This window comes from Choristoneura fumiferana, chromosome 16, assembly GCF_025370935.1.
Source record: "Choristoneura fumiferana chromosome 16, NRCan_CFum_1, whole genome shotgun sequence".
Taxonomy (NCBI): Eukaryota; Metazoa; Arthropoda; class Insecta; order Lepidoptera; family Tortricidae; genus Choristoneura; species Choristoneura fumiferana.
The window spans coordinates 20,022,020-20,046,865 of record NC_133487.1 but is presented as its reverse complement, the minus strand read 5'-3'; the positions used below and the strand labels follow the sequence as shown (position 1 = coordinate 20,046,865).

The 24,846-nt window shown below is 37.4% G+C and overlaps 2 protein-coding genes across 5 annotated transcripts; one reads left to right on the top strand and one right to left on the bottom strand.

Moving 5' to 3' along the window:
- Window positions 1–7,003: 7,003 nt before the first annotated feature.
- Window positions 7,004–16,965, top strand: LOC141436106 (uncharacterized). 3 transcript variants are annotated; one of them, XM_074098961.1, is made up of 4 exons: window positions 7,004–7,112; window positions 12,620–12,753; window positions 13,541–13,699; window positions 15,801–16,965. In XM_074098961.1, exons 1-4 carry the CDS (start codon window positions 7,110–7,112, stop codon window positions 16,000–16,002), a joined length of 498 nt encoding a protein of 165 aa, XP_073955062.1. In that variant the 5' UTR covers window positions 7,004–7,109; the 3' UTR covers window positions 16,003–16,965. The 3 variants fall into 3 exon arrangements, with proteins under 3 accessions (XP_073955062.1, XP_073955060.1, XP_073955061.1); XM_074098959.1 differs by lacking the exon at window positions 7,004–7,112 and adding an exon at window positions 9,262–9,379; XM_074098960.1 differs by lacking the exon at window positions 7,004–7,112 and adding an exon at window positions 9,263–9,379 and having other exon boundaries at window positions 13,541–13,675.
- A 22-nt stretch (window positions 16,966–16,987) lies between these two features.
- Window positions 16,988–23,362, bottom strand: LOC141436105 (uncharacterized). 2 transcript variants are annotated; one of them, XM_074098958.1, is made up of 3 exons: window positions 23,290–23,362; window positions 21,185–21,257; window positions 16,988–17,861 (listed from the first exon to the last, which is right to left on the bottom strand). In XM_074098958.1, the coding sequence occupies exons 2-3, from the start codon at window positions 21,255–21,257 to the stop codon at window positions 17,110–17,112; spliced, it is 825 nt and encodes a 274-aa protein (XP_073955059.1). In that variant the 5' UTR covers window positions 23,290–23,362; the 3' UTR covers window positions 16,988–17,109. The 2 variants fall into 2 exon arrangements, with proteins under 2 accessions (XP_073955059.1, XP_073955058.1); XM_074098957.1 differs by lacking the exon at window positions 23,290–23,362 and adding an exon at window positions 21,797–21,840 and having other exon boundaries at window positions 17,061–17,861.
- Window positions 23,363–24,846: the final 1,484 nt, after the last annotated feature.

The window sequence follows — 24,846 nt, the reverse complement described above, 5'->3', positions numbered from 1 at the left end:
ATCGCTCGAAGAAGAGTTGGGGGAGAAAAGTGTGGTGACCATGATCGGAAGCGTTAGTAGGTGTTGGTGGACTCACTATATCGTGAGAGTTGCGGGCAATCGGTGGATCTTCTTCGAATTCAAATTCTAATTCTAATTAATATACGTCTTATAAAATAATATATATTTTTGCTTAAAAATGATGAAGATTAAAACCCGTTAAACCGTTAAAGTTTTGTGTGAATCCATGCCTTTGTACACTTTTTATTTTTTTAATGTGACATCACGAACCCCTTCTTAATTTTCTACTGAAAATTTCCACTGTATTGAATTCTTATGTCAGATAATTACGTTTGTAAATCAGCACAGATTTTCATAATCCACTGGCATTAATCAAACAGGAAAATGATTATCTGTAATTCGTAAAACAATAGTTACCTAAATATAGCTTTCCGCGCATATAATTTTAAAATACATTTTTGAGTATGACGATACAGCGCGAAATCTACCGGACGTTAGGCACGATTTATATATACGACATAATCTTATCCTAAATAATTATATATCTTGTTAAACATTGATAAATTGATTAATTGTTTTTAGACAAAATTCCAGATTGTTTAGCCGCACAGTTCGCTTTTTATAGAATTTATTAGCGGAAGGATGTATACGAGTATAAAGTAATCTGTGAATACGCGAGTGTCTTAATTTACTATAAAACACCCTTTCTTTATAAAAAACAACCCTAGACCAGACCCTATCTATAGTATAGGCTAAATTACTTGCTGGAAACTATATACAAGGTGGGCCCTGTAACAGGAGCAAAAAATTAAACCACAGCTTCCACTCTTCATTTTGAGCTAATTTAGTTCTGCGACTTTTGAAAATAACTTGTATTGTGATTTTTTTATTATAGTTCAATGTTTAATTGGACAAGCAATGTATTGCTTGTTTTGCAGGTGGTAGGACCTTGTGCATGGTCCGCCCGGATTGCTACCACCATCTTGCTCGCTAATCCTGCCGTGAAGCAGCAGTGCTTGCACTGTTGTGTTTCGGTGTGGAGAGTAAGACAGCCGGTGAAATCACTGGCACTTGAGGTATCCCATCTTAGGCCTCTAGGTTGGCAGCGCATCTGCAATACCCCTGGTGTTGCAGGTGTTTATGGGCGGTGGTGATCTCTTACCATCAGGAGACCCACTTGCTCGTTTGCCATCCAGTCGAAAAAAAAAAAATTGCGAAATCCGTCATTTTGTTACGTGACAGGCGATGTAATTTAGGCTATTGGATGCCGTACATTGAAAATACCATTTAATTTGTTTGGAATAGGTAAACATAATGATAAAATTACTTACTTGTTTTTTTTTTTAAATAAATTATTAGTATAAAATGTAAGGACATAAGAGAATTGAAGAGACAAGGATTAAAGAGATAAAGTAGTAGTAGGTAGGTACTTAATTTTTGAAAGTTGCAGAACTGAAGTAGTTCCATTTGAGTAGCCAAACCTGTGTTTTAATTTTTTGCTCCTGTTACAGAGCCCACCCGGTATAAAGCAAACCTTTACAGTAGGTTAACCTTCGGTACTCTAGTAGGTATTTTGTGCTATGGAAAAAGAAAGGTGAAATTAAGACGCTAATTGGGTTTTTAGGGTTCCGGAGCCAAAATGGCAAAAACGGAACTCTTATAGTTTCGCCATGTCTGTCTGTCTGTCTGTCGGTCCGTCCGTCCGTCCGTCCGGCTAGAAAGCTGTAATTTTGCACGGACATATAAGTAAACTATGCCGACAAAATGGTGTAATTAAAAATTAAAACAAAAATTTTTTTAGGGTACCTCCCATAGACTACAGTGGGAGTGTTTTTTTTTTTCTCATCCAACCCTATAGTGTGGGGTATCCTTGGATAGGTCTTTTAAAACCATCAGGGGGTTGCTTAAACGATTTTTCGATTTAGTGATTTGTTTGCGAAATATTCAACTTTAAAGTGCATTTTTTTATTAAAATCGAGCGTCCCTCCCCCCCCTCTAAAATCTAAACCGATGGTTGGAAAAATTTGAAAAAATTCAGAATGGTAGTAAGTATATCAAACTTTCAAGGAAAACTATAACGGTTAAGTTTGCTTGAGAATTATTAGTTGTTTAAGAGTAAATAGCAGGCTAAGGTATAAAATATACCTAAACTTGGAAGATTCCGTATAAAATACGAAATCCTTAGAAAAATATTACTTATTTTTTTCGTAATGGCTACGGAACCCTATTTTGGGTGTGTCCGACACGCTCTTGGCCGGTTTTTTAAGTTTCAAATTACATTGGGGAGGGCCATAATAGATCCGAAGAAAATTGGACTCTAATAACGTAACCATAAGGTACGGATTACTTTGGGGGCGTGGCCTGGACGGATCCGTCACACGGCAGACGAGAGGTACGTCACTATTGTACAGTCGAGGTCAAAAGTATCTTTACACTTTAGTACCTACCTTGTCATTTCTACATTCCGATAGTTTTATATAAAAGTTCAAACATGAATTGACAGCAACAAGGTACTAAAGTGACAAGATATCTTCGACCTCGACTACATAGGTACAGTCATTTTCATTAATATCTGACACAACAAGCGTACATAAATATCTGATACGACTATTTCTATGGCCCGCTGGTATGTGTCAGCAAGTATCAGATATTTTGGCACGCTCCGCTGTGGCAGCTATTAATACAGTTGACTGTACCTACGGATCATATTTACAGTCAACCGTCGGTTGAATCACTACCAATGAAAACATTATAAAGGACTGTCGACAGCTCCGATAAACAATGTTATGGATTGAACGTGATCGAACCAGATCAATGTGACACTTAATGTCTAACTCATGAGGTGTTTATAAACGTTCAGCGTGTGCCGACTACAATCATCATCATAATATTAAACGAGCAATTCTTGTATATATATATACTAGCTTTTACCCGCGGCTTCGCACGCGTAACTATTCGGTCTGGTAGTTGCAATTGAAATTTTCGGGATTTTACAAAATTCCCCTGGAAATTTCCAAATTTATATCGTGGTCTTCATGAGGTTGTGTGGAAATAACTGTACAAAGTTCAAGACTCTAAACCCAGTGCTAAAATTTCAAAAATTTTTCCCTATCCTAATTCAAATTCATATCATTTATCCGTAAATAGGCCGCAATGGGCACTTTTACACGTCATTTTTTTAAATACCAGCACTTTCGGAAAGACCATCATTGCCAAGAGAATGCGCCGCAAGAAGCTTGGCAGAAAGTCATTTTTTCAAAATAAAATAAGTACAAAAAAAATACTTAAAAACTACAGTAAGTATACAATTAAAGAAAAAATTACAAAATAATAATAACAATAATACACGGATGTATGGGGTCCCTTAGTTACAAAACTATCCCGTGGAAATATCGGAATAAAAAGTAGCGTATGTGTTATTCCAGATGTCCAGTTACCAACATACCAAATTTCATGACTCTTTAGCCCAGCGGTTATTATTTCGAGATTTTATCCCTATCCCGTGGGAATATCGGGAATAAATAGTAGCCTATGTGTTATTCCAGAGATCCAGCTACCTACATACCAAATTTCATGGCTCTAAGCCCAGTGGTTGTTATTTCAAGATTTTATCCCTAGGTATCCCGTGGGAATATCGAGTCAAAAAGTTTGCCTATGTGTTTATTTCAGACATCCAACTATCTACATACCAAATTTCATGACTCTAAACCCAGCGGTTGTTATTTCGAGATTTATCCCTATCCGTGGGAATATCGAATAAAAAGTAGCCTATGTGTTATTCCAAAGGTTCAGCTACCTACATACAAAATTTCATTGGCTCAAAGCCCAGCGGTTGTTATTTCAAGATTTTATCCCTAGGTATCCCGTGGGAATATCGGGTCAAAAAGTCACCTATGTTTTATTCCAGACGTCCCAACTACCCTACATACCAAATTTCATGACTCTAAGCCTAGCTGTCGTTATTTCGAGATTTTATCCCTATCCCGTGGGAATATCGGGATAAAAAGTATCCTATGTTTTATCCAGGTTATAAACTAACTTTCCGCCAAATTTCATCCAAATCCGTCCAGCCGTTTAAGCGTGAAAAAGTAACAAACCATACTCACTCACTCACAAACTTTCACATTTATAATATTAGTAGGATATATATATGTGGGATCGCTTGAAGGCAAACAAACTTTTAAAACAAAAAGTAAAAAAGTTTATTAAAAAAAATTAAATATGGAATACACTGATAGCAGGAGAAACAACAAAAATCACAACTAGCACGTAGGCTCACCCGATCAAAACTCAAATCAAATCCCTTTCACTCACTCGCTCGTCTCATTCATTCCACAATAAGCCTTCAGTCATTCGGTCGCTCGTTTACATCAACTCATTCTAACATTCATCCACCCTCATTCCCACATATATATAATAAAATGTTTTAATAAAACCCTCGGTCGCCCAGGTAGATACTCATCATAATACTAGAATGACTGGAGGAGCTGCCTGAACACACGTTTGTATACGCATAAAAACCGGCCAAGTGCGAGTCGGACTCGCGCACGAAGGGTTCCGTACCATTATCTATACAACATTAGACATTAGCAAAAAACGGCTAAAATCACGTTTGTTGTATGGGAGCCCCCTTAAATATTAATTTTATTTTTGTACCTATTTGTTGTTATGGCGGCCACAATCTACCAATCTGATAATCTGTGAAAATTTCACGGACGGACCGACAGACAGACAGCGCGAGTCTCAGTAATAGGGTTCCGTTGGAGCCCTTTGGATACGGCACCCTAATAAAAAGTACTCTGTGCCTCCATCTCTTGTATGAGAGTGGAAAGTTGTCGTTCATTACAGCGTTTTAAGGGGGAAGTATTTGTTCAACAGCACGTCTTCCAGCTGATGATGATGATGATGTTGCTATGTCCAGCAGTGGACGTCTTTCGGCTGACATGATGATGATGATGATGATGATGATGAAATGCTTCAGGCAACTGTGGCTGCCAGACATACACAGCGTCGCTATTGCAAGAGCAATTCATGGCTGTTTTTTTTCTCACGCGAGCAACCGAGTCAAAGTCAAAGTCAAAATATCTTTATTCAATTTAGGCTATAACAAGCACTTCCATCCCAGCCTATATACGTCCCACTGCTGGGCACAGGCCTCCTCTCAGAACAAGAGGGCTTGGGCCATAGTTCCCACGCGGGCCAGTGCGGATTGAGAACTTCACACGCACCATTGAATTGCTTTGCAGGTTTGTGCCGGTTTCCCCACGATGTTTTCCTTCACCGCAAAGCTCGTGGTAAATTTCAAATGTAATTCCGCACATGAATTACGAAAACTCAGCAGGTGAAAGCCGGGTTTGAACCCACGACCTCTGCTTGAGAGGCGATAGGACAAACCACTAGGCCACCACGGCTTATAACAAGCACTTGTGAATGTCAAAAAAAAAAACTACCACCGGTCCGGAAAAACCTCTGTTGAGAAGAATCCGGCAAAAAACTCAACGAGGTATATTTTTTTAAACAGATTTACAATATCATTAAACGATACGAGTATCTGTACATCACAAGTATTTAACACAACTTTATTTTTAACACAGTAGGTTCGCTATTTGAAGTGATCGCTAACGCGGATCGGAATTATTTCCAAATATCCCTCCATGATATAACTTTATAACACGCCTTAGATATAAATGTCTTCTTGACAATAGATCTGAATTTTGTATCTGTTTCATTTATAATATTTTTTGGAATTTTATTATAAAAACGTATGCAATTTCCCAGAAACGACTTTTTGGTTTTAGCTAGTCTGTAAGATGGATCTTTAAGCTTCCCTGTGTTTCTAGTAGCCTTTGGCTTATCGACGTTAGTGGGAAAATCACATATGTTCTTCCTTACATAAGTACATGATTATTTCAAAAACATAAAGCGACGGCAGGGTTAGGATACCTGTTTCCAAAAAGATCTTAAAGTGGTTATAGGATTTACATTTGGCCAGTATTTTCCTAGTAATCAGTCACTTCCTGAATTATTTGTATCGCGGTGTAGTCACTAGTGATTATAAAGATATAATTTCATTGCAATTAGTCATGTTCTTGTATGTTAGAGTGTATGGAAAATGATCATCCTCACATTTATTTTTATGTGTTAGATGTTTAGAGATTATTTTCTACGTGATATAAAGCGCAATTACCTTTACGGTACAACCAGAGGCTGTATTATCTGAAGACGAGTTTAGACTTGAAGAAAAATCGTGCAAGTTGCATTACATTGCGAGGCCGTAAAGCCAACGAGTTTGTAGTGGCCAATCGAGCGCCGCAATGTAATGCAACTTGCACGATTTTTCGAAACTCGAAACTCAGCTTTACGCTCTGACGTTTGCGTTCGCATTCACCAACTCTTTCTACCCTCATCTTATACCCTGTGAAGAAAGAAGCGAGAGAGAGAAAAAAGAGCGGGTTGAAAATGTAATTTATTTTTGTCTCCGCCATTTCGAAATATTTCCAAAGTTTAAACTACAAAAAAAACCACTAGTATTATAAATGCGAAAGTTTGTAAGTCAGTTAGTTTGTGACCTCTTCATGTCTAAACCGCTGAACCGATTTAGATAAAATTCGGTACACAATAGTTTGACTCCCGGGGAAGGACATAGGATTTTATTATCCCGAACAATTGCATAGTTCCTGCGGGATAGTGATGAATCTAATTTTACGCGGACGGAGTCGCCGGCAATAGCTATAGTCCATTTATAAAACACATACACTGTAAACTGATTAAATTTCACGAAAATTGGTTCACGAAATTCGGAAGACAAACTAAGCAATTTACAACCTGAAACATAGACGCTTCGCTCAGACTTAAGTTTATTTAAAGCAAGTATAAACTTCACGAAAATAATAGTGGGTAGGTACTCTGTAAACATAGTAAACAATTTATAAATACCGCTATGTTTTGCATGCTTCCAACATGAGCAATTGACAAAACAATTGACGGCTCTTGATGTCGTAGTTGCCAGTTATCATCCAGATATCAGGGTGTTATCAAGTGCTGATAAAAATGTTTAGTGTGAGGTCAGACTTCGCCGGCGACGCACCATGATACGGAATACTTAAAACATGGTAAGTGATTAATTCAGTCTAATTAATTAGACAATTAAAGCGGGAGAGTTTCTAATAATGTACCTAGATGACAAGAGGTTATACTTATACAAGTTCGTAGGGTGGCGGGTTGACATGAAATTGTGATCTACAATTCTACAGACATCATTTGTGTTAGTGTTTTGTACTTTGCGCAGGTACTTACTACTTTCCTAGAAGTGATGTGATGATTATTATTAAATATTGTTATTTTGTTAATATGAAGCTTTGAGATTTGAAATAAATATTATTATGATTATTATTATAGTGTAGTATATCATCCTGATGATTTCCAGCCTATTAAAATAAAAAATAATAGTGATTTATTTCAGACCACGTAAGAGAATCCTCGTTGTCCATAGCATTATGTTAGTGGCAAAATAAACTTCTATAACTACTTATACTAGTACCTAAATTGAAATCTCTTTCTATCTTTTAGGTACCTTTAAAAGAGCAATTGTTGTATAATATACAACAATATATATATTTCGGGGATTTTGATGAAATCTGGTATGTGGGGGTTTTCGGGGATGACAAATTGATCTACCTTGGTCTTATCTGAGGGAAAACGCTTAGTATCGAGTTTTAGCCCGAGCAAAGCTCGGTCGTCCAGGTATTGACTATTATGAGAGTACTTGGGCCGTAGTTCCCACGCTGGTCCAATGCTGATTGGGAACTTCTCACTCACCATTGAATTTCTATTCAGTTTTGTACAGTTTTGCTCATCAAGCCGTAGTAAATTTCAAATGTAATTTCGCACATGAATTTCGAAAAAGTCAGAGATGCGAGCCGGGGTTTGAACCCACGATCCTCTGCTTGAGGGGCCATAGGTCAAACAACTAGGCCAGCACTCTGAAAAAAAAAATTTGCTGACAGTAACAAAAAAAATTGTTGCTTGTAACATACTTAATCGGTGACTAAAAAACTAAGGTACTAAGTTAAAAGGTAAAAGTACTAAGGTAGCTAAAAGTTAGGTGATGTCTTACAAAAACAGTTTTGCAATATTAGCATTATTTTGGTTCCTAATTAGTAAACTTTGGCTAAACGTCAAGTAGCCTAACTAGCTCAGCTATCTTTTTTTCAGTGCACGGCTATTATTGTTAATTACTTAATGGATTTAAGTGCTCAAGAATGCTAGCTTGGAAATACCCATTTTTTGTGTTGGGAATTGTACCTAAATATGTTCCTACTAATGTACCTACTTAAATAACATTTGTGAAAACCTAATTTACTTTTCCATCGCATTAGATATCAACCTGTAATAATAGATTTAATTTATTAAATTATAAATAAATTAGCTTTTGCCCGTGGCTTCGTCCGCGTGAAATCGGTTATCGCGCGCTGTTCCTTCGGGAACATCCGGAACATAAACTATCTCTATGCCAATCGATCGTCGATCCGTCGCTCGATTTCGACGTGAAAGACGGACAAACATACAACATAATATTAGTATGGAAGTATGTTTAGCTAGTAAATATATTTTACTAGCTCTTCCTAGCGTTCTGTTTGAGTAGGTATATTAAGTATTTCCGGAATAAAAGGTAGCCGATATGTATTAGGGTTAATAATTAAAAGAATAATAATAATTATTAATAATAATATTATTGTCAGCCTATTCTTTCCCACTGCTGAGCAAAGGCCTCCCCCCAATAATAGAAGTATACTGCTAAAAAAAAAACACAAAATTTTCCATTTACTTAATTACGTTACACAGAAACTATCTCAATGTGGGAGACCTATGTCCAACAGTGGACGTCCTACAGCCGATATGATGATGATGATGATGAACTAATGTAGTGATGAAAGATAAAGGTAGCTCTTAGTCATTTCCGTATCCATCAAGTCTGTATGTGTGCCAAAATACATCAACATTGGTTTCGGATTCCCAGAATAAAAATTAACACATTTTATAACGATTTGCTAAAAATGAAAATGATTATTGTTTTGTAAGTAATAGCACAGAATAACTAATGTAATAGCAAAAATTCTTCATAATTTTGAGTAAGTTACAAACTAGGGAATTCATCAATGTGTTAAGTATTATTTAATTACAATTGTTAACGATACGATGTCGCTAGATAAATGGACGCCAGTATTCAATTTACGACATAATATTACTTTTTCTAGAAGGTGTAGTTAGTAAGATTGTCCGATTGTTTGTAAAAATGTTTATAAATCCACCTGTTAAAAAGTTCGATAATATAAGTGAAAACATAATACACAGGATAGCTGTTGGACTTAGTGAGGAGGTAGGTACCTAACATATATTATGTTATCTATCGAACATGAAGAGATGTTTTATTCTAAATTCCGTTGGATTCATTTTTTATTTATTTGACTGGTTGGCAAACGAGCAAGTGGGTCTCCTGATGGTAAGAGATCAACACCGCCCATAAAAATCTGCAACACCAGGGATATTGCAGATGCGTTGCCAACCTAGAGGCCTAAGATGGGATACCTCAAGTGCCAGTAATTTCACCGGCTGTCTTACTCTCCACGCCGAAACACAACAGTGCAAGCACTGCTGTTTCACGGCATGACTAGCGAGCAAGATAGTGGTAGCAATCCGGGTGGACCTTGCACAAGGTCCTGCCACCTGCATTTTCTCTTATTCCATTATTTTGTAGCGAAAGTAAAAGCAAGGAATCGAACCCGGAACCTCAAGCTTCGTTGTCAGCTTCTCTAACCACTTGGCCATCCGGTCGTCAAATTATGATGATGATGATGAATACGAGGTATAATAATTAAAATATTCTATAGTAACTGTCTGTTAGGTACCTACGGTACCTCTTTGCGATATTTTCTTAGATGAAATTAAGTACTTATGCAGTTAGTTTTGAGACCCTGGGAAGCAGGATAGCAGACCGAGTCGCGGGCAGAAGCTCGTCAATACATAATATATGATTTTTATTATTATGGGTATTATAATATGGTTTTTTTAGCTTGACCTCGTATATACCTTTATTTGTTTTTAATTACTCTGCAAATAAATTTGGGGACTTGCCTGGACTTGAAATTAAGTTTTATTGAGGTTTAATAACAATACAGTATCACAAAACCAAGCAGAATCCAGCGTACTTTATACGACATTTTTAGCTTTATAAATGTGGTCAGGAATACGCTAATAGGTGTTTAAAGTTCCTCGCGGGCAACCTGTAGAATATATTTATACGAAACATCCCACGACAATGTAAAAAGTAGATCATGATGAAAGACTACGGATGGAGTATGTGAAGTGAACATCGGATCCTCGAGATATACTGTTATCAGCTTATCACGCCATCCCGGACGACGCATTCCACTCTAATCTCGATCCTTCTCTAACACTCGTTTTGGTGTTAAACAAGTTTATCGCATGAGATAAATATGGTTTACTTGTGAAGTGCACCGTACGGGATTGGAGACAGCTTTTTTGACTATACGCGCCAAGTGGGCTCCCGACAAGCCCTCTCGAAAATCTTAATAGCTTCTATAGTACACCAACAGGCATGTTATATCTTCCACTACTACCATAAGTCACGCCTCCTACATTTCAAATTAATATACGAATACGAAGTATTCTGCCTTGGAGCCGGTGTACGATTTTGTGCCGGTTGCGGTGGAGACAGCGGAGCCCTGGGGTTCGGAGGCCCTTGATTATTTAGGGACTTGGGTCTTCGTCTCAGGGATAGGGGGCGCGATCCCCGGTCTGGATCGTGGCTGGTTCAACAGGTGTCCATTGCTGTACAGAGGGGCAATGCTGCCGGGATAATGGGGACTTTTGAACCGGGTGCGATGCAGGGAGGGGATTTTTACGTTAGTTTTTTTTTTTTTTATTCTTTTTGACTGTATATTGCTGATAGTTATAGTTAGTTAAGATTTCTTAGGTTAATTCTTTTTGTTGTTTTTTATGTATATTAACTCTTAATTGTACAAAATAAGTAAATTGATTATATAAGTAATTAATATGTATTTAGGATAGGTAAGTACTTTTATCTGAAATCTTTATGAATTGATTTATTAAATAGTAGGTACAATTTCTGAGCATGATCATTGAATAAAAAAAAAATACCAGCAATAATTCGGTAATTCAAAGCTGTAGAAACTCGAAACAATAGTTGTTATTATCGCTCAAAGTATTCTAATAATCGTACATAAATTTACGTCATCAATATACGTTTATCTGTTGAAAACACCATGTCGACATCCGCTTTTTCTACTATCGGAACTTACGAAATTCAGTTTCAAACTAAAACAATAAAGTGAATTCGTAATTTCTTAGAATAGACAAAAAAATCCTGAACGCGCCTTTGAAAAAACACTTTTTTCCGATTTTGTAAACATTGAACTTTCAAATTCAGAGATCCCAAACCATTATCTTATTTTAATTACTTATTCCTTGATACCATCAAAATCACTAATAAGATAGTCATCTGTAATACAAAATTCATGTTTATGATTTTATCACAACAAGCCACAAATGCATTAAAATGTTACATGCAATGTCGATAAACATCTGTGAAATCATTGTTTTAAAATATGGTATTGATAGCCTGTTTCTAATAGAAACTAGAACTGCCTTCTCGTCCTTTATATTTCTTCCTCTTTTAAAATTGCCACAGTTTAGGACCAGATTTAACTGGTAGGTACTTTAATAGATACTGGTATACAAGCTGTAGCTTCATCAATAACCTCTGAGTGTTCTTTTTAATTTTATTTGTAGACAGTATACAGTCCAAATCTTTTATAATAAGTATATCAAACGAAGATCCAAATTCACAAACAACAGTTTAACAGATCAAATGTACTTACGGCTAAACTAGTGATTAAATTAAAAGAAAGAAAGGAAATACACAACAATGTTATTAAGTACGATATTATAGATAGTAATATAGTAGGTATGTGTCATTGAGTATTGCGTATTGTGTATGTGTAAATTTGTTAGTAAGATCGACACAAGAGCGGAACCTTTCTGTTTATAAAATGTATTTGCTATTACAATAATAAAAGGCGTTGATTTATCTACTTACAACGAATACTTTGTTTTCCGATCTTAAACAACATTGATTACGTGATTTATTGAATCAGGCGTTACTTTGCGGAGGTCCATATCAATGAACTAAAAGAATTTCCTTGCTCACCCGCGACCTTACGATAGCTAAGCTTATGCAAAATATGCGTGTTCATGCAGTTCCTCCACCTCCACACTGTAAGAACACACACAAATCACACAAACCCATCCATCACCACCACCACACTACACTAACGCGTTTCGAACTCAACCAGAGCTCATCTTCAGAGTGACACAACCGTACACCATGCTACCAGTTGTTAGACTTAAGCTTAGCTATCGTAAGGTCGCGGGTGAGCAAGGAAATTCTTTTAGTTCATTGATTACGTGGTTTACTTAATCCAAAACTGACAGTATCCTGGGTAATATTATAGATGGAATACGAGATTTTCTTTAGTGTACTAAGCACCAGCTTTGACCCGAAATCCTTGTTTTCCAGGAGATAGAGTTAATAATAATACTGTCGGTGTTCGGAGCGGCGATCCTGCTGCTGATGTTGCTGCTGGTCGTGCTGTGGGTGCAGCTGGCATCAGTCAAGAAGCAGCTTCGTCAGACGCCATCTGTTAGAGTGCAGTCAGTATCTCTTCTTCAAATATATCTGCCGTTGTATTAATTTTAACAGTATCGTTAGTAAATTCTCTGTATCCTTAAATAGTAAGTAGTAAGCATTGGTAAAAAGTCGAGGAAAAACTATTCTTCCTTGTATACTGTAGGTGCCTTCAAAACTGACGCGAACTGCGAAGCTTAAAAGAGAGTTTTCCACATCATTTTCATACAATAACATTTCCTGAATCGAATAACGCTGAATTGTCTCCAATTAAATTGTTCGATTTGCTTATCATTATCACCAAACCATGCTGATAATGTCTCTTATTGTTGCCTAACAGTTCTAATCTTCCAATCTATAAATGATTTAGTTTATAACAAAATTGATCTTAAATAATCGATTTATTAAATCATTACTTTCCCAAGATCCTTATCAACTAACGGCAACCCTTAACCTTGCTCTGTCGCTGCAACTTTCGCTTTTTATTGTGAAAACTGATCTTGTCCAGCAGACGGCCTAGTCTAGTGGTTAGAGAACCTGACTACGAAGCTTAAGGTCCCGGGTTCGAATCCCGTGTCGGGGCAGATATTTGTATGAAAAATACGAATGTTTGTTCTCGGGTCTTGGGTGTTTAATATGTATTTAAGTTGTTTCTATCTATATAATTTTATTTATCTGTTGCTTAGTACCCATAACACAAGCTTTGCTAAGCTTACTTTGGGACTAGGTCAATTGGTGTGAATTGTCCCTTGATATTTATTTATTTTATTTATTTATTTAACTGCTTCACCAACCCATATTCCCGTATTCCAGGAAGCTCAAGATGGATGACGAAAACCACGCGTTCCAGAACCCGACGATCTCGCCAGACGAGGAGCTCTCCCGGCGAGGCTACTCCATGTACGTGCCAAGCGACGGCGACGTGGAGAGCGGCCGCGGCACCGAGCGGTACGTAACGCCGCCAACTGCTGGGTAATGGTCTCTTTCTCTTTGAATGCTTGTGCTTCATTTGTATCCTATTCTACTTTAACTAGGTCGATGGTAGTAGCTATTAAATCAGTAAAAGCTTTTCCCGAATCCCACTTCTACAAAAGTCTTGTCTGTCTTTTTTGTAAACTCGTTGTGTTTAGGTACTATTATGGCGTTCAATAAAGAATATTTGTATTGTGTTGTACGTCTCTATGTATCACCATGAAAATGCATAATAAGTGCTTGGATGCCCTGGATATTTATTATTATAACAGGTGTAATGACAGCCGGATTTTGACATTTACTCATTCATTAAATTCATTCTACTTTTGTGTAATCAGTTCTTTTTGTAACTGTTGTGTATAATCATTCCCCTCAACTCTCGTGGCACTACCTATGTCCCCTTCCACTTCAACTATGTCGACGATAGTAGCTATTAAAATCAGTCAAAGCGTTTTCCTGAATTTAGCTTCTACTAGTCTTGACTGCCTTACTCTTTGTTGTCTTTCATGTAAACTCGTTGTAATGATTTATGGTGTTCAATAAAGAATATTTGTATTGTACTGTAAATATCTCTATGTTACACCATGGAAATGCGTAATGCCCTCGGATGCCCGGTATAAGCTGCTTCTTACAAACGCAAATGTTTGTATAAACACCTATTGCAAATACCTCTGCCGCTTTATGGACAAATAAAAAAGCAGGCAAAATGAGCAAGTTGCATGAAATTATGCCAAACATTCTCTGACAAATGAAACATCTGCGAACACATCTACGAAATTAAAACCGCCGTAATGAAAGACGGTGAAATGAACGGTCACCTTTAAATAGGACACAAAGAGCAGTAAATGGATGAATAAGAAATTAAATACATGTTTCTATACAAAATCGTTACCATGATCAAGTATTCTACGTCAAACAAACTAGTACCCTCATTTATCTGACAGTCTGAGAGAATTTACCCACAATACCAATCTAATCCAATGTTCAATTATCGCCCAAATAACAAAACCACGCACGATTATCCAGCACATGCATTCTAATCATAGATAATAAAATCCACATTGATAACATTCTTAGGATGATAAATCGCCTTGTAAACCACAAATGTTTGGCTTGTGTTAACCCATTTGTGGTGTAATCTTGAGTTATCTTCGATGATGCCGTAATTGAATGACAAAATTTACATTGTTATCTGATAATCTTCAATAGTAAATTATTCTAATTGCTAGCATGAATTAAAATCGTAGTGGTTATTAATCGAGAGGTGATCAATGGAACACTTAACATCTTATATCGTTTGGTGTTCTTCTTTTCTGGCGAAATCTTGTCGATATAGGTAAATTCTATATAAGATTGAAGGCATCAGTTCTTTACTTTTATTACATGTTGTATGGCATTGTGAATTTCAAATATGTTTACATTTATTAATTCAGACAAACTAATTGCAAAATATGAAATTATCTAAGAGTAAAAGTGTTACTTTTTACATCATACAAATTTAGACAAAGTTATGCATTCTTAATATTTGCTTTAGTTCGCTGCTCGTTATTTTTGCTTCAAATTCAAATTATTTATGCAATAAATGTATTACTTTATACAACTACCTGGTTATTTTACGACCTTGACATTCTACTACCTGGTTATTTTACGATCTTGACATTCTACCACCTGGTTATTTTACGATCTTGACATTGTACTACCTGGTCATTCTACAACCTGGACACCTGGACATTTTACGACTTTGACGTAAGACGCCGGAGGGGTAGAAGTAAGCAGGACCAATCCTCTACACCCTCAGTAATTTATAATCGATCGTACACAATCACAAACCCCACACTTTTGATTGCGGACTGACCATTCACTTAGTAAATAATTTATTACTTTATGTTTCAACGTTTAAACAAAATAACGCTAACCTCACTACTACTGGTGCGATATGGTAGCCTTCTGACTGAATCCGGTAGAGTAAATCCTGCTCTCATCCCTAATCACTCTAACTATATTAAAATTAATTAACTACAGGAAGCAATCTTAAAAGCATTTATCTCAAAACTGATTTCGATTCGAAATTCCTTAGTAATTAACCCGTGTATTCCTCCAGGCAGACGGGTGGGCAGTTCGTAGAGGAACTAGCCCGGGAAATCGACAGCCGGCAGCAGCGACAGTCCACCGCGCCGCCCTTCCTGCTGCAAAGCATCCAGGAGAACAAGCGGAAAAGCCGCCTCTCCAACCCAGTGGCCCAGCAGCACCAGAACCAGACCCAAAGCAGGCAGAGCGAGACCAACCCCAACTTCATATACTAAACAGCCGTGGATTTCAACTGGCTTCAATATGTCCTTGATAACAGCAGGTTCATCGAAATCTTAAAATATGCGTGCAGAAAGATTGGAGTTTTGCTTTTTGGCATCAAGATTTGGTGATTCATCTTTATTATCGACTCAAATGGAGAAAGACTTGATAGTCAGTATTAGCTTGATAAAAGATTTTCTTCAAGTAGGTAACAAAGCAAGTAAAGCAACAGAAATCTGAGTACCTACCTGTACCTACTTAATCTTTCGCAAGACATCAAAATGACTGATAAATTAACACATGCATCATTTTCGAAGCTATAGTTTCCCATGCTTGTTCTATCATGTTGTCTTTCACTATTAATTGTAATGTAAATATATTTTTACTATTGAAAGAGGATAAAATTTAACTTGCAATATCTATCCTCAATACACTGCATGCCTACCAAAGATGAAGTTAATTATAAGCCTGTAAAAATGCTTAACATAGATGTAAGCAATGAAAGCAAGGAATCAAATCTAACCATTTTTATTTATATGGAATGTCAAATCTTAATATACCAATACAGAAGGCGATTCTAGAGGATGACTCGACTATCAAAACCACGGCTGTTACCTTTACCACTTAGACTCTACCAAGTTCAAATGTTCTGACGAGACAAATGTCTTGTATTAACTTATTATTATGAAAAGCAGTAAGCAAAAGCCCTAGAGGTAAAAGCTCTGCTCTTGCATGCATCTAAAATCAATCCAATTATGTCTAAACCGCTGCATTTCGTAGCAAATATTTTTACGGCATTGTCTACTACTTAAGCACACGAGGACGCACATGTGTGTTTATTTACTACACAATACCGTAGCTGTGAGTGAAAATGCAACTTTTTAACCAATTTTTGTTAAGAAAATTACGGTTCAAAAAGGTTAAAATACTTTATTTAAGATTTATTGTTAAGTATGATTAAAGCTACTCTAAATCTTTCATTTGTTTCAATTACAACATTTATAATAAAATAACGAATAAATTACACAACCCCTTACATAATAAATAACAATACTGGCTGTACACAATCTTTTGCAGGTGGGTAACTTCAACTCCATTGAAAATTTTGCGCCAATATCGAACTAATCGCTAATAATGGTATGCTTTATTTTTCTAACTATAGGCCCTGACCTGACCCTTACAGAGCTACTGGTCCTTTTCCGGCACCTCCCGGACACACATCTGGGTTTCGGCAAGTCATTGGTATGGATATACCTCGAACTAGAACCTGGCTTCTTCCTGCTGCTTTTAGAAACCCCATAACTGACGTATTTAGCGAGATTCTCGTGTTCACTGTTCTGTTTCTTACTGTTACCTTTGTTACTTTCATGTGCCTCTAATATGTCTTGTATACTTTTGTAGGCCTCTGTGTCTTCAGGATTCGCGGTCCCATATTTGGAAGGATGATCGTAACTTGCTAAACCCTTGAGTGCTTCGACCTTCTTCTTTTTTTCAAGCAATTCTAAAGCCTTATAGTAATTGTAAGTCTCAGGGTCACTGGTTTGGCTGATAGGTTTAAAGTCATTGTATGGTATGAATTTAAAAGACGGTTTAGTGGGTCTCGATTTTTCAAAAGCGTCTAAACTCTGTTTTGTTAGGAGTTGGTTGAAGTTGTCTCCGAAGGAGTAAAGGTTAGATTGAGATTCTAGGACGTCTGCGTCGCCAGTGTCCACGTATCTTTCTTTTTTCTCTGTTGCCTGTTTCTTCAAGACGCTTAAGTCAATGCCAAAGGACAGGTTAGGCGGTAAAGTGGAACCGTAGAGCTCTCTGTCTGAAGTCTTCCCGTATATCTGTTCGAACACTTTGTAGTCATCTGTCCAGAATTGAGATAGATCTGGAAGTGAAAATAAGTTCACAAGTAAGTTAAAATGTGCTGTAAGAGATTTTAGAATCGTTTTTATCGCCGTTATTTTGTTACCCAACAGATAATCTATTATATTGAGTTTAAGTGATTGGCTTTTTTGACTGTGTTTATAATTATATTTTACTGACAAAAACCCGAAAAAATTAGGGGCCTAATGTATTTTTACTATTAGTTTCACCTGTCCCGATGTTTGTCTGTAATCAAATCTTGCAAGTTAAATTCGATCAACTTGCATTAGTCGGATTGTCTTGAAATTTGGAACACATATGTAAATCGCGTGACAATACAATAATCTAGTAGTGACATCCTGGTAGTTTGGCCAGGATCGTCTCTGCAGGACGGAACTCTCCAACGGTTAATGGCATCGACTTGAAATTTGTTATGCAAATGTAGTTTGGGTGACGATGCAAGTACAGTCAACAAAAATTACAGTCAGCAAAAAAAGCTTGTATTAATTTAAAAATGATTTTTTACCAAAAACTAAGTAGGTAAGTAATAATACTAATAGTAGAACCTTTAAATGTGCTGTATTCGTCGTGCCGTAATCCGAAAACCTTGTCACAATTTTGCATAAAATTAATTAAATAATGACTTTTAAAAATCAATTAAAAATGTCTCTGTACCTAAAACTCGATTTCGTAATAATTATTCAATATTTTATTTCCATACTTAAGTGATTATTATCCAAGGTATATCACAGGTCGACGCGAAAGCGGTATCGTAAAACGCAACTTTCGTTTTTACTTAACATCGTGAGTTTACTGGTTATAAATAAACTATATTTGTTCTGAGCTTTTACCGTGACTGTGGCAAATTCGGTTTAAGGAAATGACCAGAACACATGCTAACACTAACACGTCATGGTTGTAAATTGTCTTTCGACGCTTGTGTTTAGGGGACCGTTAACTTTTGAAAGGATTCGATTTGTAGCATTCGAACATGGCGGATGTAGACGATATCTAATTTTGGTATTTCTGCTTCTTTGGCTAGTTGAAGTATAATTTTGATAGTGTTTTATGCGTCGATTAAACTTAACAGTGAACAGTGATCACAAAATTCTATATTGCTCTCGTGTCTGACATTTTTTAATGCGCAAGTGGTCTCCGCGTGGTTTCTGGAATTTTGCTATCAAGTTGCAAAAACTACAATCACCGTACAACATGCATAAGAAGAATATATTTATCTTTAATTTAACTGACATTGGCCCAAGCCTTATGGCCGCCATTAAGAGGAATAAATAAATAAATAAACTTTTGAAAGAAATATCTGAACCAGAAAGACCAGGCCGCTATCTTACCAACGTGGCCTTGTCAGTGAGACATGTCGAGTAACAATCAATTATTTGTATCTTTTAATCATAATTATGTTGTAAAACAAGAATAAATTTTCCTTGTCGACATTTACTTTCAGATTTGATGGTAAATGCAGGTGGTAGGACCTTGTGCAAGGTCCGCCCGGATTGCTACCACCATCTTGCTCGCTAATCCTGCCGTGAAGCAGCAGTGCTTGCACTGTTGTGTTTCGGCGTGGAGAGTAAGACAGCCGGTGAAATTACTGGCACGCGAGGTCTCCCATCTTAGGCCTCTAGGTTGGCAACGCGTCTGCAATACCCCTGGTTGGTGCTGCAGATGTTTATGGGCGGTATCTCTTACCATTAGGAGACCCACTTGCTCGTTTTCCATCCAGTCGAATTAAAAAAAAATCTGGACATGAGATTAAAGGCCTAAAGGCGGACCTTGCCCTATTATTGTGTAAATATTTCAAAAATTGCACTGGCGTAAAATCACAATTAAAGTTTTCGAATTCTCATGAAGTAACCTAACCTAACCTAACCTAACCAACAAAAAGTTAAAAACCCCCAACTTTGTCACTTCAAAGTTCAATACCTCAAAAACGGCTGAACCGATTTTGAAAAAACATATCTAATAACCATCGCCAGAAAAGCTGCTTTCAAATAAAAAGAACCGCATTCAAATCGGTCCACCCGTTTACGAGCAACGGTGCCACAGACAGAGACACATAGCGGTCAAAGTTATAACACCCCTCTTTTTGCGTCGGTGGTTAAAAATCAAAAGCGTGGACTGTCGGAGCTTAAGTTCACGCGAGCCAAGCCGCTGACAAAGATTAACTGTCATAAAATTGAAATAATCTGCTATGGTCATCTACGGCGAGCAAAAACAGTTACGATGGTAAATTAGACAACTCGTGTAATGAACGTATTACGCAAACATGATCTCTCTCAGCACTTAAATATACAGTGTGTTACCGGCCGCCAGGCTTTTTCTAAACCCCCCTCCCCCCGCACACAATGGATGCTTTTTTTATTTGAAAGCAGATTTTCTAGCAATTTTGTTGTTGAAGTTAGTAGGTACTAGAAAGCTGTAATTTGGCAAGAATATACATATGTCACGCCGACAAAGTGGTAGAATATTAAAAAAAAAACTATTTTAGGGTACCTCCCGTGTGATTTTTTTCTTATTGACTAACCCTAAGTGTGGGGTATCGTTGGATAGGTCTTTTAAAACCATTGGAGGGTTGCTAAGATGATTTTCAATTCAGTGCTCTGTTTGCGAAATATTCAACTTTAAAGAGCTCTAAAATCTAAACTGTTGGGTGGAAAAATTTGAAAAAATTCAGGATGGTAGTAAACATATCAAATTTAAAAGGAAAATTATAGCGGCAAAGATTGCTTGAGAATTATTAGTAGTTTAAGAGTAAATAGCCGCCTAAGGTATAAAATATACCTAAACTTAGAAGATTCCGTACACCATACGAAATCCTTAGAAAAATATTACTTGATTTTTTTGTAATGGCTACGAAATTCTGTCTTGAGCGTCTGCGACACGTCTTGGCCGGTTTTTTTCAGATTCTTTCCCACACTTGATTAAGAAAGAAGATCACATGTCAGTAATTAAGGCTGTCTCACTCTAAATGCCGGAACACAGAAGCGCAACCACTGATCACGAACCAGAAGACGGGGTGTTGGCAATCCTCCCACTAGGTGGACTCACGATGAGCGGGCCCATTTGTGGGCTTGCAGTTAGGACGGTATTTTCTCAAACAGGACTGGATTCATAAGGAGAGAGACATTTTTAACACACATTCGATACACAGGGTAAATACATCTACGTAAGACGCATTTTCCAACCATAAAAAAGTTGTAGTTTTGCGAGACGCAAACAGCGAGTTGTTGTTGATTGTGGCGTTCTAGGCTAGGATAGAGGCATTTGTTCAAGAGTGTCTTCCGGCAGTTCCGGCTGATGATGAAGATTAAATAATATAATGAAGCTTACCAGCAGTGCCAGTGGCGCCACCTCCACCGTCCACCGCCGCCGTCAACACGCAAATCCCGATTAGCCACTGCATCTGAAAAATATCAATTGCTTAAGTTAAATTATTTTTATGTTTGTTACCTCAGAACTCCGTCAGTATTAACCGATTTGATTATTTTTTTGCGTTCGTCTAGGAATGTCTTCAATTAGGTCCCATAAGCAAATCAGGATCTGATGATTGGATCTTAAGGAAACCGAGGGAACTCTTCAAATGTTCCATAGGGACACCTGTAGTAACTTGGATTATATTTAGTAGTAACTCGTGCATTTGCTCTTGAAAAATCATGATTTGGTGAAGTGGAACTGATGATGAAGACCACAGTTGACCATCGGAGTTACTACTCAATAACAAGTATTTCACGGGTTGAATTTTAATTACTTTAACACAGTTGCTAAGCAATTTATGCTCCTCGTAATGCATATGGTAAAACGGGTGGTGAAGCACCAGGACTCCTCAATAATGAACGTCTCTGCATCGGAAAAAGCAATCTTTCGTAAAAGGTGACGAGCAGTTGATATTAAACTATTGTATCTTAGATTATTTACACTAAAAACCATGAAAATAATTTTTACCAGTCTGAAGTCGGTCGGTGCCTCAGCACGAGCCAGCATTTTATTTTATTTTAACACTAACATTTTATTTTATTTCTAGAAAACGGAAGATAACTTAAATCCAAAGAACTAAACACTCTAATAAGATAATGTGGAACAATAACGAGGGCAAAAACGTAGCAGCGTGTGAAACAGGAAGAAAGTGAAGGTGTTGCCGTGGAAAAGGAGGAGGCAGGACTGTATATAACACCCCTTTTGCGTAGGGGGTTAAAAAATGCATTGAAATTAGTCCATCCGTTAGAGCTACGATCATAGCTTAATAGCGGTTGCATTCAAATCGGACCACCCGTTTCAGAGCTACGGTGCCATACAGACAGACAGACAGACATAGCGGCCAAACTTAAAACACCCCTCTTCTTGCGTCGGGGGTTAAAAACATGTACATAGAGAGAAAATTACAAGGTAAGCAATGGGCGGCCTTAACGCTTAAGAGCGATCTCTTCCAGGTCAGTATGGGAAAGTATGAAACTATAAGACATACGAAGATCTGTTCTTTGGAACCATGTCATCGATTTTAGTAAAAAAAAACTGCATTCGTACATAGATTAAAAAAAATGTACTCAGAACGGGAATCGAACCCGTTGTTTTGAAAAATAAAACTTATGACTAGGTATTATTTTATTTCTATTTGGCTAGTTGAAACACGGTATTACAGCTTTCTAGCATTGATAGTCCCTGAGCAAAGCCGCGGACGGACAGACAGCAGACATGGCGAAACTATAAGTGTTCCGTTTTTGCCGCTTTGGCTACGGAACCCTAAAAAATGTGGTCTGACAGAACTATTATATTTTATGCACAGTTCGCGAGGTAATATAATGAATAAACTGCAATGTATTTCATATTCTTTAATAATGCACGTTTTATTTTTCGAAACGTCTGGCTTTGATTTTCGAGCTGAGTACAGTTTTTTTAAATGTATGAATGCAGTTTTTCTTGTTATCAAAATCGATGACATGGTTGAAGAATAGATCTTCGTATGTCTTATAGTTTCAGACTTTCCCATACTGACCTGGAAGAGATCGCTCTTAAGTGTTAAGGTCGCCCATTGCTTACCTTGTCATTTTCTCTCTATGTACATGTTTTTAACCCCCGACGCAAGAAGAGGGGTGTTTTAAGTTTGACCGCTATGTCTGTCTGTCTGTCTGTATGGCACCGTAGCTCTGAAACGGGTGGACCGATTAGAATGCAACCGCTATTAAGCTATGATCTAATCTACGGATGGATTAATTTAATACATTTTTTGCCCCTACGCAAAGTTTGTTATATATAGTTTGATCGCTATGTGTGTCTTTTGTCTGTGGCACTTCTTAAACGGGCGGACCGATTTGAATTTGTTTTATTTAAACTGACAAGTCAGGTTTTCCAACTTTTATTAGTTAGGTTATTGAGTGGTTCGAATAGATACACATTTTTGCACTTGACTGTATGTGTGTGTGTGTGTAGTGTCAACTTACCTCAAGATCACGTTACAGCATCGCCGGTACGCTCGGCAATGAAAGTGGCCGGCGCGCGAGCCCGCTTTATAAGTTGCGCGCGCGCCGCCTGCTTACGCCGAATGCACTACCGGTAACGCCTTGCAAGCTAAGAAGAAAGTATGAGAATTTAGCCTACGGTGAACTAGAAACAATTATGTGATGGACTACTCCAGGATTAACCTTTGTAATGCTACTCGGAAGGTAGCCATTGGTTCTATAATGACCTAGCCTGGTTTTGCTCACGTGAACGTACCTACAGTCAAAGAAACTGAATCACGATTCGAGCCCGGGCGGAACCTTTGCGCTACTAATGTCATGGTGACATCCCATACATGCCGAAGAAATCAGAGGGAAATTTGAGGGAAGTTTAGTGTGATAAGGTTCCACCCGTATGTGATTCAGTTTCCTCAACTGTATTACGTAGTTGAATTGAAATTTCGATTACTACACAGATAAATACAATATTTGAAGAGTTCCCTCAATTTCCCTGAGATCGTGTGTACCCACCTACTTTTTCCTGTAAAAAATGTTGAACATCTATTCACAGATTGACGGAGAAATGAGAAATCGGTAACTCTACAGTGTAGTGAAACATACCTACCTAGAACCTCTTCCTTTTTTGAAGCCGATTAAGAGTATGACTTCATTCCAAATAACGATAAAGCTAGCTTTTATCGCAAAAGTCCGACATTCATAGTGCCTTTTATATAATCGCTCTTTTGATAAAATAACAAAGGCGCTCCATAGTCAAATCAAAACTACTTTCATGCCTTATCCAACTAAGTAAGCAGGCATAATAGACTTTGCGAAGAAGCAGCATACGATTTGTTGCTATATTAGGTACCTACAACACATTTGTAGGCTTTGTAGCTCATAATTTATTGAATCAGGCGTTACTTTGCGGAGGTCCATATCAATGAACTAAAATAATTTCCTTGCTCACCCGCGACCGTACGATAGCTAAGCTTATGCAAAATATGCAACTGCATGAACACGCATATTTTGCATAAGCTTAGCTATCGTAAGCTCGCGGGTGAGCAAGGAAATTCTTTTAGTTCTTTGTAGCACATGTTTTTTTTTCATCTGGTTGAGTGTACTTAGCTGATTTAAATGAGTATTTTTGCCTAGTTAGGTATATTCCTATTAACTAATTTTAGCTAAGCTTATACTATTTAATTAACACATTGCGCCGTAAGTAAAAATAGAATAGGTACATACGATAAGGAAACTGAAGCATGTAACAAGGTGGAAAATTTGATGATCAATTTCGCTATGTATAGAATAGAATAGAAAATAATTTTTAAGAATATTTTGAAAAAGAATGCCAAGTCAACTGAGCAAACTTTAATCTAAGCAATAATTTAATCAAATAAGAAAATATGATCAATCGAGCCGCACGCGCAGCCGACGTCCGAGGGAAAGTCAAGTTCGGCCCGCGTCCTGCCCGCTTCCTGCTCCGCTCCACATCTGTCAGCTGCCGATAGCCGACACTCGATAGCTGTGGATATCCCTGTGCAATAGATAGGCAGTGCCACA